At 44.3% G+C, this 14,609-nt stretch overlaps 1 protein-coding gene across 1 annotated transcript in view; it reads right to left on the bottom strand.

The window, feature by feature from the left end:
* Positions 1 to 209: 209 nt before the first annotated feature.
* The window catches only part of SARS1 (seryl-tRNA synthetase 1), a 104,661-nt gene continuing 90,261 nt past the window's right edge, over positions 210 to 14,609 (bottom strand). The window contains exon 11 of the mRNA XM_072137285.1: positions 210 to 560. Coding sequence (XP_071993386.1) covers positions 412 to 560 — 149 coding nt within the window. The 3' untranslated portion in view covers positions 210 to 411. The remainder of the gene's footprint in view (positions 561 to 14,609) is intronic.

Raw genomic sequence — 14,609 nt, 5'->3', positions numbered from 1 at the left:
AAAGCACGATCGGTTTAGATAGATACCAGATCTAAGCTTTCTCTTTCTAAAGCTTTTGTCAGTTTATAATTGCCATTAGGCAGCTACATCTTTGGTGTCCATAATACAGATTGCAATATGCAGAACTCCTGTGGATCTGTTGTGTATTTCTATAGCTTGCCAACGGCAGTTACTAAGTAACAAATACACAAACCAAATTAACAAAGACAGTCTTTAAATAACGATTTATTCTGTCACGATACCAGTGTAATCAACATTATTACATTCCAATGACTATAATAATGTTAATTTTCTAAATGTAGAAATGGTCTATAACAGTTGAACTACTGGCAATTGTAGATTAATCATATTCAATAACTGGTTGATGTTGAGCAGCAATTAGCCAGGGGGACAAACATAATAATGGACAGATCATGAAGAATTGTTCACATCCATATTCTGCATCTGAGATTCTAAACCAGAAGTCTGATTTTTCTTTCCTCCATGCTGCTTCTTAAGTTTTTTTGATGGTTCTTCATCAATTGGAGCTGGCTTAACAAATCTGATAATTTCTTTCAGCCCTATGGGGAAAAATAGAAGCTTATTAGAATAAAATTAATTACCATTAAAGAAGTATTCCCACAAAAGAAAAAAAATCTTAAATATTCAGGATTACAAAACAGCACATTCTCTAATTTAATGTTATTAACAAAAATACAGCATTTCACAGATATAATTCCAACCTATCATTCAGTCCTGGTGTACATAAATGCGGTTCCCCAGGATCTGATCTAGGATCGGGAAGGACATGTGGTTCTCTGGTCTGACACCGCACTGAGCTCCTCTCTGCAGTGGCCCCCACCCTTGCATTCCAAGACAAGCTCTCACACACAGACTTCCTGTCAGCAAACAGCATGAGGAGAGTAAAGCTAAAAGCTACAGACAGAAAAGGTCTTTATCCAGGGGAGGGAGGCACAACAGAGCTGGCAGTGTATGTTATGGCAGAGATAGAAGAGTATTAATCTCATCTCTCTATGTATCAGATACTAATAAATGAAAGTGTACAGAAACCGGATAATCTCACCAGATTGTCAGTACACAGCATCTGCACTATAGGGATTATAAAGTGTCTACTTAGAGATTCCCCACCCACATTCTGGGATTTTACACTGACCATCCTAGGGATTCATTGGAGCTAAGAGCAATAAAACTGAGTAAAATTGTAATATAAGGGGTCAATGACCTTTATTGTGTAAACCTCACTAGGGCATTGATATTTGAGAATTTGCTTTCATAGGCAAACCTCTTTACGTTCAAAACTTATAGCTTTTAGACTGATCCTTAAAGGGGTTGTGTCACCATAGCAAATGGCTGTAATTGGGTCCAATGCATTGTGACAAGTACTTTCACCATTTACACTTATTACAAAATATGCAGGCTTACTGAGATAACTCCTTTTGTCCTGGTTGCTGGCGCCCTCTAGTGGTAGCTGTGTCCCGTCCTGAGCAACAGCTGATCTGGCCGAGTCTGCGCACAAACATTCCACCAGCTGCTCTGCACTACAGATCACTCCACACTGAGAGATCACCTGACACACTGCAGCCAATAGGAAGTGAGGCATGGGGGCAGAGAGCTCAGCCGTCTACACCAGTGAATGAGGTGATTTCCACTGCTCCACATTTGCTTCCAGCAGCAGATACAAGGTAACTGCAGACATACATGACTATCTGCTGCACAGAGGAATCCCCCATAACATGGATCATAGCAATGTAGCAGCCCTCTCCTCCCTCCACCATTAGTCAGGTCACACAGGAGGCTGCAGAGATAACCCAAGTAACAGGCTGAGCTCTGACCTCTCCTGATGCATCTCCTGTACTCTCCACCATTCACTGTCCCTCCATGTTACACTGCTGTCCTGTGCCTGACTAGCAGGGAAGTAGCTAAAGATCAGTAACATGTGAGAAGCTGTCACCGACCATGATGCTGTGAGAATACATAGTACATGTGTACTATGTGCAGTGTCCTGTGTAATGTGCAGGGGGCGCCAGATTCAGGATTTCTGGTGCACGTTCTTCATGAATCTGGTGCCCCCTGCACTGCTTTGACAGACTGCACCAACTTTTTTTTGGTGCACTTTTAACATGGGGCGTATGACACATTTCTATTGGACTTCTATAGGATCAGTAATGCAGGGACTATTTGAGCACAGCAGGTGGAAGGAGACTCTGAAGGCTGAGCGCTCTGTAGCACTGAGTTGTGCAATAACTGCCCCTGTCAGTGCTGTGCATGTGCCTGGCCCCTCCCACATCTGCTTCTGTGTGGAGCAGAATAGAGGCTGAACAAGCATCATAATAACAAATAGAAAGGAATCTTTAATTCCAGGTGACCTTTACAAATAGATTTTTGAAATATTTTAACCTTTTTTGACAGCTTTTTGCAGTCAATTGTTTCATGGCATAACCCCTTTAAGTAATTGCGCAAAAGCAAAACTATAAAGTCTAAAGAACATATGGGATTTATGGGATATGTGCAGGATTTAAAATCAGTGTCTGAAAGCCAAAACCAGAAGTAGAAAAAACACAAAGAAAAGGTAAAATAGAATGATGGTGTTAGAGATGAGCGAGCACTAAAATGCTCGGGTACTCGTTATTCGAGACAAACTTTTCCCGATGCTCGAGTGCTCGTCTTGAATAACGAGCCCCATTGAAGTCAATGGGAGACTTGAGCATTTTTCAAGGGGACCAAGGTTCTGCACAGGGAAGCTTGGCCAAACACCTGGGAACCTCAGAAAAGGATGGAAACACCACGGAAATGGACAGGAAACAGCAGGGGCAGCATGCATGGATGCCTCTGAGGCTGCTTAATCGCACCATTATGCCAAAATTATGGGCAACAGCATGGCCATGACAGAGTGACCGAATGAGGCTAGATAGCATCTAAAACATGCAATAATTGACCCTGACACTATAGGGGACGGCATGCAGAGGCAGCAGTGGCAGGCTAGAGAGTCTCATGGCGACATACCCTAAATGGACTCAGGTTTCACCAAAGGAGGTGAAATGATTTCCTATGTGAACAAAAGGTTGACGGTATATTTAGTCGATAACACAGCATGGTGGCGACATAGTGACCAAGTTCCATAACGTATCTGGTGAAACACCCTAAAAATGAGCCTGACACAGCTCTTTTGATAAGGGGACAACATGTGGAGGCAGCCATGGAGACTACTTCCATGATTAAGAGCGACAGTATGGGGCATTCATATTGCGCTGCTATGATTGCAACTTCAGGTCTCCAGCATGGCGGCGACAGATGGACCGCGTTCCACTATGTATCTGGTGAAACACCTGAAAATTCTGCCTGACACAGCTCGTTTGATAAGGGGACGATGTATGGAGGCAGTGAACTAGTAGTAGATTAAAGGTACTGCAGTTAAAACTATGCTAGTTGGATCTTGAGATGGAGCTGGCGCTCCACTGCCAGGCGAGCTTCCGCCAATCCAAGCCCCGGTCTCTAGGCTACTCCCCAAACAGCACTTCTAAGAACCTTTTGTATAAGATCAAGTGTAGTAGCGTTCTTATAAGTTTAGGATATGGCAAGTGAGGGGAATGTAAACAGATGCGCAAGAAGCGCTGAAATAATATTGGTAAATGATAAAAGTTTGCCAGTATATTTTGTGGATTACACAGCAGGGTGGCGACAAAGTTAACAAGTTTGATGTGGAAGCCATGAAAACAACCCAAAATTCTGCCCGACACAGCTCGTTTGATAAGGGGACGATGTATGGAGGCAGTGAACTAGTAGCAGATTAAAGGTGCTGCAGTTAAAACTATGTTAGTCGGATCTTGAGATGGAACTGGCGCTCCGCTGCCAGGCGAGCTTTCACCAATCCAAGCCCCTGTCTCTAGGCTACTCCCTAAACAGCACTTCTAGGAACCTTTTGTATAAGATCAAGTGTAGTGGCGTTCTTATAAGTTTGGGATATGGCGGGTGAGGGGAATGTAAACAGATGCGCAAGAAGCGCTGAAATAATATCCGTAAATGGTAAAAGTTTGGCAGTATATTTTGTGGATTACACAGCAGTGTAATCAACAGATGCGCAAGAAGCGCTGAAATAATATCGGTTAATCATTAAAGTTTGCCAGTATATTTTGTGGATAACACGACAGGGTGGCGACAACAACTTTGATGTGGAATCCATGAAAACAACCCAAATTTCTGCCTGACACACCTCGTTTGATAAGGGGACGATGTATGGAGGCAGCTATATGGACGACTTTTGGAGGTAGCAATGGAGACAACGTGTGGAGGCTGCTATGGAGACAATTTAATTTGGATAGTGCCTGTATGTGGCAGTCCAAAAAAGTTTTCAAACCAGAGGAGCAGGTAGGTGGCCCTCCAGAAAAATGAAATAGATTGAGTGCCTGTATGTAGCAGTTCCAAAAATTGTTTAAAACAGAGGTAGGTGGCCCTCCAGAAAAATTAAATGCATAAAGTACTATAGCTAGAGCCAGTGGGCCCTGTCAAAAAATAGGCAGTTTCCTCTGCTTTAGTGTACAAAGAGGAGGAGAAGGAGGAGTGCATAAATTATTCAGGTTGAGCTTCCTTCACCTAATGGAGATTGGAAATTATGAGAAATCCAGGCTTTATTCATCTTAATAAGCGTCAGCCTGTCAGCGCTGTCAGTCGACAGGCGTGTACGCTTATCGGTGATGATGCCACCAGCTGCACTGAAAACCCGCTCGGACAACACGCTAGCGGCAGGGCAGGCAAGAACCTCCAAGGCGTACAGCGCCAGTTTGTGCCACATGTCCAGCTTTGAAACCCAGTAGTTGTAGGGAGCTGTGTGATCATTTAGGACGATGGTATGGTCAGCTACGTACTCCCTCACCATCTTTCTGTAAAGATCAGCCCTACTGTGCCGAGACTGGGGACAGGTGACAGTGTCTTGCTGGGGTGACATAAAGCTGGCAAAAGCCTTGTAAAGCGTACCCTTGCCAGTGCTGGACAAGCTGCCTGCTCGCCTACTCTCCCTCGCTACTTGTCCCGCAGAACTACGCACTCTGCCGCTAGCGCTGTCAGAAGGGAAATACTGTTTCAGCTTGTGCACCAGGGCCTGCTGGTATTCATGCATTCTCACACTCCTTTCCTCTCCAGGGATGAGAGTGGAAAGATTTTGCTTGTACCGTGGGTCCAGTAGAGTGAATACCCAGTAATCGGTGCTGGAATAAATTCTTTGAACGCGAGGGTCACGGGATAGGCAGCCTAGCATGAAATCTGCCATATGCGCCAGAGTCCCAACGCGCAAGAATTCACTCCCCTCACTGGCCTGACTGCCCATTTCCTCCTCCTCCAACTCCTCTTCTTCTGCCCATACATGCTGAACAGTGAAGGACTGAACAATGGTCCCCTCTTGTGTCTCGCCAACATTCGCCTCCTCTTCCTCCTCATCCTCCTCCACCTCCTCCGATATGCGCTGAGAAACAGACCTGAGGGTGCTTTGGCTATCAACAAGGGAATCTTCTTCCCCCGTCTCTTGTGACGAGCGCAAAGCTTCCGACTTCATGCTGATCAGAGAGTTTTTCAACAGGCCAAGCAGCGGGATGGTGAGGCTGATGATGGCGGCATCGCCACTGACCATCTGTGTTGACTCCTCAAAGTTACTCAGCACCTGACAGATATCAGACATCCACGTCCACTCCTCATTGTAGACTTGAGGAAGCTGACTGACCTGACTACCAGTTCTGGTGGAAGTTGACATCTGGCAGTCTACAATCGCTCTGCGCTGCTGGTAAACTCTGGATAACATGGTTAATGTTGAATTCCACCTCGTGGGCACGTCGCACAACAGTCGGTGATCGGGCAGTTGGAGGCGGCGCTGCGCTGAGAGTGGCAGCATCTGTGCTGGACTTCCTGAAATGCGCACAGATGCTGCGCACCTTCGTGAGCAAATCAGACAGATTGGGGTATGTCTTGAGGAAACGCTGAACTATCAGATTTAACACATGGGCCAGGCATGGCACATGTGTCAGTCTGCCGAGTTGCAGAGCCGCCACCAGGTTACGGCCGTTGTCACACACAACCATGCCTGGCTTCAGGTTCAGCGGTGCCAGCCACAGATCAGTCTGCGCCGTGATGCCCTGTAATAGTTCTTGGGCGGTGTGCCTTTTATCGCCTAGGCTCAGCAGTTTGAGCACCGCCTGCTGTCGCTTAGCGACGGCACTGCTGCTGTGCCTAGAGCTAGCGACTGATGGCGCCATGCCCACGGATGGTAGTTCGGAGGAGGAGGTGGAGGAGGGGTGGGAGGAGGAGGAGGCATAGTAGGCCTGAAAGACCTGGACCGAGGTAGGCCCCGCAATCCTCGGCATCGGCAGTATATGACCAGCCGCAGACTCAGACTCAGACAGGTCAGACTCGGTCCCAGCCTCCACCAAGTTAACCCAATGTGCCGTCAGCGATATATAGTGGCCCTGCCCGGCAGCACTCGTCCACGTGTCCGTGGTCAGGTGGACCTTGTCAGAAACGGCGTTGGTCAGGGCACGGATGATGTTGTCTGACACGTGCTGGTGCAGGGCTGGGACGGCACATCGGGAAAAGTAGTGGCGGCTGGGGACCGAATACCGAGGGGCGGCCGCCGCCATGAGGTTGCGAAAGGCCTCGGTCTCTACTAGCCTATAGGGCAGCATCTCCAGGCTAAGCAATCTGGAGATGTGGACATTAAGGGCTTGGGCGTGCGGGTGGGTTGCACTATATTTCCTTTTCCGCTCCAGCGTCTGGGGTATGGAGAGCTGAACGCTGGTGGATGCTGTGGAGGATCGTGGAGGCGACGATGGGGTTTTTGTGCCAGGGTCCTGGGCAGGGGGCTGACTATCAGCTGACACAGGGGAAGGAGCAGTGGTGTGCACGGCCGGAGGTGAACGGGCTTGGTGCCACTGAGTGGGGTGTTTAGCATTCATATGCCTGCGCATACTGGTGGTAGTTAAGCTAGTAGTGGTGGAACCCCTGCTGATCCTGGTTTGGCAAAGGTTGCACACCACAGTCCGTCGGTCATCCGGTGTTTCCTTAAAGAACCTCCAGACTTCTGAAAATCTAGCCCTCGCCGCGGGAACCCTCGCCACGGGAGCTTCACTACGTGACACATTTGGCGCTGATGCACCTGCTCTGGCCCTGCCTCTCCGTCTGGCCCCACCACTGCCTCTTCCAACCTGTTCTGGTCGAGGACTCTCCTCCGTCTCAGAAGCACTGTGTTCACCCGGCCTCTCAACCCAGCTTGGGTCTGTCACCTCATCATCCTCTGATCCCTCAGTCTGCTCCCCCCTCGGACTTCCTGCCCTGACAACAACTTCACCACTGTCTGACAACCGTGTCTCCTCATCGTCGGACACCTCTTTACACACTTCTTCCACTACGTCAAGAAGGTCATCATCACCCACAGACTGCGACTGGTGGAAAACCTGGGCATCGGAAAATTGCTCAGCAGCAACCGGACAAGTGGTTTGTGACTGTGGGAAGGGTCCAGAAAACAGTTCCTCAGAGTATGCCGGTTCAAATGCCAAATTTTCCTGGGAGGGGGCAGACTGGGGGGGAGGAGGCTGAGGTGCAGGAGCTGGAGGAGTGCCGATTTCGGTGACATGGGTGGACTGCGTGGAAGACTGACTGGTGGACAAATTGCTCGAAGCATTGTCGGCAATCCACGACATCACCTGTTCGCACTGTTCTGGCCTCAACAGTGCTCTACCACGAGTCCCAGTAACTTCAGACATGAACCTAGGGAGTGTAGCTCTGCGGCGTTCCCCTGCTCCCTCATCAGCAGGTGGTGTCTCACCCCGCCCAGGACCACGGCCTCTGACCCCTGCAGTAGTTGGACGCCCACATCCCCGCCCTCGTCCTCTACCCCTAGCCCTCGGGTTAAACATTTTGAAAATGAAAGTTCTAACTTTAATTTTTTTTTTACTTTTTTTTTGTGTGTTTTTTTGTGTTTTTTTTTTTTTTTTGTGTTTTTTAGTTTTTAAAACCAAACGATGCTATCCTATTGCTATGGCTATTTTCTAGCCAAGTATGAAAGCACACTGCTATGCCAGATGAGATGACGCTGAGTTATTAAAAAAATAAACGTAAAATAAAAAGAAACTGGCAGACTGTGCCTAATTGAAATCAAACCCCTAATAAATTGTCCCACTTCGGTCTTTGCGATGGATATGTGCGTCACTAAGCGCTAAACACAACGGTCGCAAGTCTCACTACAAATTCCTCACAAAATGGTAGTAGATGCACTACAGCAAGGACAGCCACCAGCAGATCAACCAGAAATAAAATATATAACGCTATTGTAGGCCTAAGTAAGCCGTTTGGATTCTCCTATGGCTATTTTCTAGCCAAGTATGAAAGCACACTGCTATGCCAGATGAGATGACGCTGAGTTATGAAAAAATAAACGTAAAATAAAAAGAAACTGGCAGACTGTGCCTAATTGAAATCAAACCCCTAATAAATTGTCCCACTTTGGTGTTTGAGGTGGATATGTGTGTCACTAAGAGCTAAACACAACGGTAGCAAGTCCCCCTGCAAATTCCTCACAATATGGTACTAGCTGCAAATAAAAAAAAAAAAAAATGTATAATGTTATTGTAGCCCTAAGAAGGGCTGTTGGGTTCTTGTAGAATCACTCCTGCCTAACACTATTCTAATAGAACAGCCTAACGCTTTCCCTGACCAGCAGCAGCTCTCTCCCTAGCGGCATCCAGACAGAATGATCCGAGCAGCGCAGGCAGGGGCTAGTCTATTCCAGGGTCACCTGATCTGGCCAGCCAACCAATGCTATCGACGTGTAAGGGTACCACGTCATGATGGGTGGAGTGCAGAGTCTCCTGGCTTGTGATTGGCTCTGTTTCTGGCTGCCAAAAAGCAAAACGGCGGGAGATGCCATTTTTTCGAGCGGGCGAAGTATTCGTCCGAGCAACGAGCAGTTTCGAGTACGCTAATGCTCGAACGAGCAACAGCTCGGACGAGTATGTTCGCTCATCTCTAGATGGTGTCCATAGAGGTTGCCCATTGTAAGGGTGAATTTCTGCTAACAGTGGTATTCTTGGTATTTAAGGCAATTACTATTCTCAGGATGGTGGGAAACTATCCTAACATTCCATTTATGCCTATCCTACTATTCCATTTTTGCATTCTCAGACAGATTAGTATTGCGTGCAGTGACTTGGACTTGAACCAGGACTTATTTGCAAATTATATTTTTCTCCGATTTTCCTAAGTGGTCGTTACAAATGACAGTCAGTGTAATAAAAGTCAACACCCGTTAGAGTATAAATCAAATTTTATTGAACAAACCTCCCAATGATAACATATTTTTCAAAATAAAAATACTCAAAAATGCACATTTGCAAATTATTATGCACTGCAGAGTTTCAAAAAATTTTATAGGTTGTAAAGAACTGTAAATGGTCATTTGTTTAACTTGCAGCATTTGGAGGTCACATTTGCTGAAATCAAAAGCTACGTGTATTTCAATCCAAAAAATACTAACAGGCCTAGTTATATGTTAACATATAAACCATTCTTTGCTATCACCTTCACAATTCTTTCAGCTATTGAACTTTTAAGTTATTGGAGAGTTTCTGCTTGAATTTCTTTACATGATATCAGAATAGCGTCCCAGAGCTGCTGTTTTGATGTGAACTGCCTCCCACCCTCATAGATCTTTTGCTTGATGATATTCCAAATGTTCTCTATAGGGTTGATGTCAGGGGAAGATGGAGGCCACAACATGAGATTCTCTCCTTTTATGTCCAAAGCAGCCAATAACACAGAGGTATTCTTTGCTGTATAAGATGGTGCATTGTCATGCATGAAGATGACAATGCATGACATCCTCATAGTCTGTAAGCTTCTTGTGAGCAGGGCCCTCACTATTGTTCTATATGACTGTTTGTTTTTTGTAATGTGATATAGTTGTATATGTCCGCTATGTTTTGGAAAGCGCTACGGAATTTGATGGCGCTATATAAATAAAGATTATTATTATTATGGTTTTGCCCCAGAACGCACAATTCTTTTTGTGCCATGGAAGAAAGTGGTCAGTCAGAAACTATTTATACTTTGCCAAGGTAATTTTCACCCCTTCAGGAACTCTAAAGGGGCTTAGGAGCTCTTTCCCCATGTCCACCATATCACAGCCTTGTTGGGACATGTTGGCCATCCACTACTTAATGCAGAATTGCACAACAAGATTGTTTGAAAATTAGTCTTCATGTATCTGAGCCTACTAACCCTAATCCTTTTTTCAAGCAAAAGATCTATGAGTGTGGGAGGCAGTTCACATCAATACAGCAGCTCTAGGAGGCTATTCTGATTTCATGTATAGAAATTCAAGCAGGACTCTCCAAAAACTTTTGAAGGTGATATCAAAGAAGGCTTCCTATCTTAACATGTAACTTGGCCTGTTTGGAGGTTTTGGACTGAAATCGCTTTTGATTTCAGTGAATGTGACATCCTTAGGCTATATTCACACTGACGTATGGGGGACGTATATACGGCCGCCGTATATACGGCCGATATACGTCCCCCATAGGCAGCAATGGGCGCACGGCACCCTACGGGAGCGGTACGGTGCGGCACCGTACCGTTCCGTACCTGGAAAAAGATAGGACCTGTCCTATCTTTATCCGTAGTATGGCGCCGTGCGCCATTAATTCCTATGGAGAGGGGCGGGGGTGAGCTGCGCTCTCCTCCTCCTCCTCTCCCTGTACACTGCCGTTGCCCGCTACGGTACGGTACGGGCGGGCAACGGCAGTGTGAATATAGCCTAATGCTGCAAATTCAACAAATGACCATTTTCAGTTCTTTACAACCTACAAAATGTTATGAAACTGCTGTGCATAATAATTTGGAGCTGTGCGTTTTGAATTTTTGAACAATATACTGTTATTATTGAGAGGTTTGTTTAATAAAATTTGATTTATACTTAATGGGTGTTGACTTATTATACGGAGTTACTGAGTTATTATCATTTGCATCAATCTTTTAGGAAAATCGGAGAAAAATATATTTGCATGATAATTTGGAATGAAGTGTAGCACATTCCAATACAAACACACAAAAAATAAACTATAAAAAATATGCACTAAAAACCCCACACGTATTTGGTATTGTAGCTCAATGTTTGATTCAGTTAGCGACCAGAATTTATATAGTGGCGAAATGGAAAAACACCAGACTGATATTGTGACTATTTTTTTTTCTGTGTTTTCTCTCCTTCCCCTGTGTCCCCTCCCTACTTACTTTGGATCAAATTACCTGGGAAGGGGAACTCAGAGGAACTCCGGGTGGCCCCGTTAGGAGAGAGTGAGAAAAGAAGAAAGAACGGAGGAGCGCAACCTCGTGTGATACAGTAACTGTAGTTTAATTGTGTGCACTAACGTTTCAGCAGACTCTCACCTGATGACTGGTTAGATATAGCATGACATATATAGGAAGATCTGAGCAGCCGGTCCCGATGAACCACGCTTCTCGACAGGACCAGAATCCTGGAGGCGTGTATACAATGGTGCTAGGCAGGTCCCGAGGGGTGGAGGAGTAGTAGACCGGTGCTTCTATTTGCAGTAACGTACCGCACAATTCTATACGTTTCAATAATGATCTTGTGAATCGTCCGACCGACGTATTGTTTTCCACAAAGACAGTCAACCAAATAAATAACAAAATTAGAGGAACACGAAATAAATAACAAAATTAGAGGAACACGACATTCTGTTGTGACTCAATTAACGAGGGGGCGACCACCTTTACATCAAAATCCACAAAAGAAATATTTAAGATAAAAACGAGAATGTCGTGTTCCTCTAATTTTGTTATTTATTTGGTTGACTGTCTTTGTGGAAAACAATACGTCGGTCGGACGATTCAGTCACTTAGAATGAGACTGAACGGCCACCGACACAAGTTTATCAAAGCATATCTTTTTAGAACATGAGGGGGATTTTAACTGTGTGACAATAACCCCTATAGAACAAATTCAAGAGGGAAACACTAACCGTGTGAAGACCCTGAACCGTAGAGAATCATTTTGGATCTTTAAGCTAAACACATTGGTTCCTAATGGTCTCAATGAGGTTAGTGAATCCGTGTAGCATGGATCCGTAACTATACTATCTATCTCTGGTTCCCAATGGTCTTAATGAGGATTCTAAATCCGTTTAGCAGGGATCCATAACCAAACTATCTACCCCCTCTGTGCATGACCACTCAGACAGGGGAGCCCTTCCGAGACTGTGGTCCTCCATCATCTTGGTCCTCGGTCCGGAGCGGCGCTCATAAGCGTTGTTCTCCTCCCTCCTTTTTTTGGTCCTCCCTGCGATCCGTAGCTTAGGCTGATCATGACGCCGGGCAACACAGGCGATAGGATCTCTCTTGGCTCAGACACAGAAGTATGTATGCCATATATCAAGCATTTTATGTACTGTTTTTAATAAGCTATTTTTAGATGTGGATAACCTTTTAGATAATTATTTATCGATTTTAACATCTGATAATTTTGGTGTATTTTGTAAGCTCACGATTAGAATTTCTACTGTTAACGTTACCGGATTAAACTCTGACCCCCGGGTTATCACGTGACCGGAACCTAGTCAATTCCGGGATCCCGGTCTTTTGGTAATGTATTTAAGGTCTTACTGTTGTATGTCATTTTATGCCTGACGAAGGCTCCGGTCCGGAGCAGAAACGCGTCGCGAGTTTTTTTTTATCAATAAAAGATCATTATTGAAACGTATAGAATTGTGCGGTACGTTACTGCAAATAGAAGCGCCGGTCTACTACTCCTCCACCCCTCGGGACCTGCCTAGTACTTACTTTGGATGATACAGTAGTTGGCTATGTATCAGATACTATTAATTTATGCAAATTACCCCTGTTCTGCCTTCACCTATTGTAAGGTATTTCATTGTTTTACATCTAATAGCATTTTGTTGAAACTAGAAAATTATTATGAGCCCCAAAGACATTTTAAAACATCAACTATTAAAAAAAATAAGTACTTAACCAGTTTTGTCAACCGAAAAATAATAGTTATGCCTCTGAAAATATGGTGATGCTAAATCAAACAAGATATTCTTTAATTTAGTTTTTATTCAGTAAAATGTTAAAAAAACCACAACTATTTAAACGAGACATCACCATAAATATAGTTAGCGATAAAAAACAAATAATATTTTTATGATACAGTAAAACTGCAGATTGTAAAGAATTTATGATTTTCATTTCCTCCACCAAGAAGTTGAAATGAAATCTCATCTATAGCTATAGATGCTCCAAAATGTTGTACCTGAATAGCGGATCTCATCCTGCAAAAAATAAGCCCGTATATATGTCCACATTACAAAAAAATTAATTATAATCTGTACAATGCGACAATACAAATCTCGATGTGTGCCCATACATTATTTACCATCCCATATGGGTATATATTGTGAAAGTTTCACCACTTCTTAAAAGTGGTTTTCATACGTTGAGGTTTGTACTTTCTATAATGGGGTAATTTACAGGGTTTTACTATTATTTAGCCCTCTGAAAGTCTTAAAAGTTAAGCAGGTCCCTATAAAATTAGGTTTTAGAGATTTTTTTATGAAACAAAAAAAATCACAACCAAAATTCTAAGCTTCATAACATCCTATAAAAATGAAAGGATACATTAAAACCTTGCCAACATAAAGCAGACATTTGGTAAATGTTAGTCATGAAATTATTTGGGTGGAATCCCAATCTGCCTTAAAAAGCAGAAAATTGATAACTTTGGCAAAAAGATGAAAATTACCTTTACTGATAAATGGATTTTCAGTACGGCTCGATAACAGCATTGACAAGAGGTATTCCCCGCCTCCACAGGGGCAGGAAACAATGGGACTCTCTCTCCTTTAAACTTCAGTTTGTATCCGAGGAATTTTAGAAAGTGTTAAAACCAAAAATGAGAATCACTTTAACAAACCATATCTAACCTATGTATCTAAAAAGATTTTTTTTTAAGCTCCATTACGATTTTTTTTTTTGAATGACAGAGGAGTCAACTTTAGGGTGGGAGTACCGCAGACAGGAGTTTTCTCACGAAGGAAAGCACTGGATCGGTATCTCCCCAGGAGTTGGAGACAGCTCTGGAAGAGTGGGCCTTTAGTTGCGTGGGGATGGGTAATCTTACAAGTTGATGGTAGACGATTCAATTGGCTATTGTGGACTTGCTGGCTGAAGACCCCTTATGGCTCCTTTGGAACTAAACAAGGTGGTGATCTGAAGATGCAAAGCTTCTTGTACCTTACAAATATGCTACAATGCATCTTTTTACATCTAGGGTAGGATATTGTTAATCTTCTGTGGAGGTTGGATGATCGCAGGAGAACTTCCTGTCGTAGATGGAACTTGGAAAATATTTTTAGAAGGAAGCCTGTTGTCCAGAATTATGAGGTTGAGGGTCTTCACACAAAAAAAAAGCCTGGATTTCTCAGACCCTCCTAGCTGTAGTAATTGCTAGGAGAAAAGCAATTTTAAAAGAGATGCTTTAGGGAGATTTTTCCTAAAGGCTCAAAAGGATCTGTGGTAAGGTGAGATAGCACCACCGAAAGGTCCCTGGGAGAAAC

Source organism: Engystomops pustulosus, chromosome 2 (genome assembly GCF_040894005.1).
Source record: "Engystomops pustulosus chromosome 2, aEngPut4.maternal, whole genome shotgun sequence".
Lineage (NCBI taxonomy): Eukaryota > Metazoa > Chordata > Amphibia > Anura > Leptodactylidae > Engystomops > Engystomops pustulosus.
Note: the sequence above shows the minus strand (reverse complement) of the source record. Positions and strands in the feature narration are given on the sequence as shown.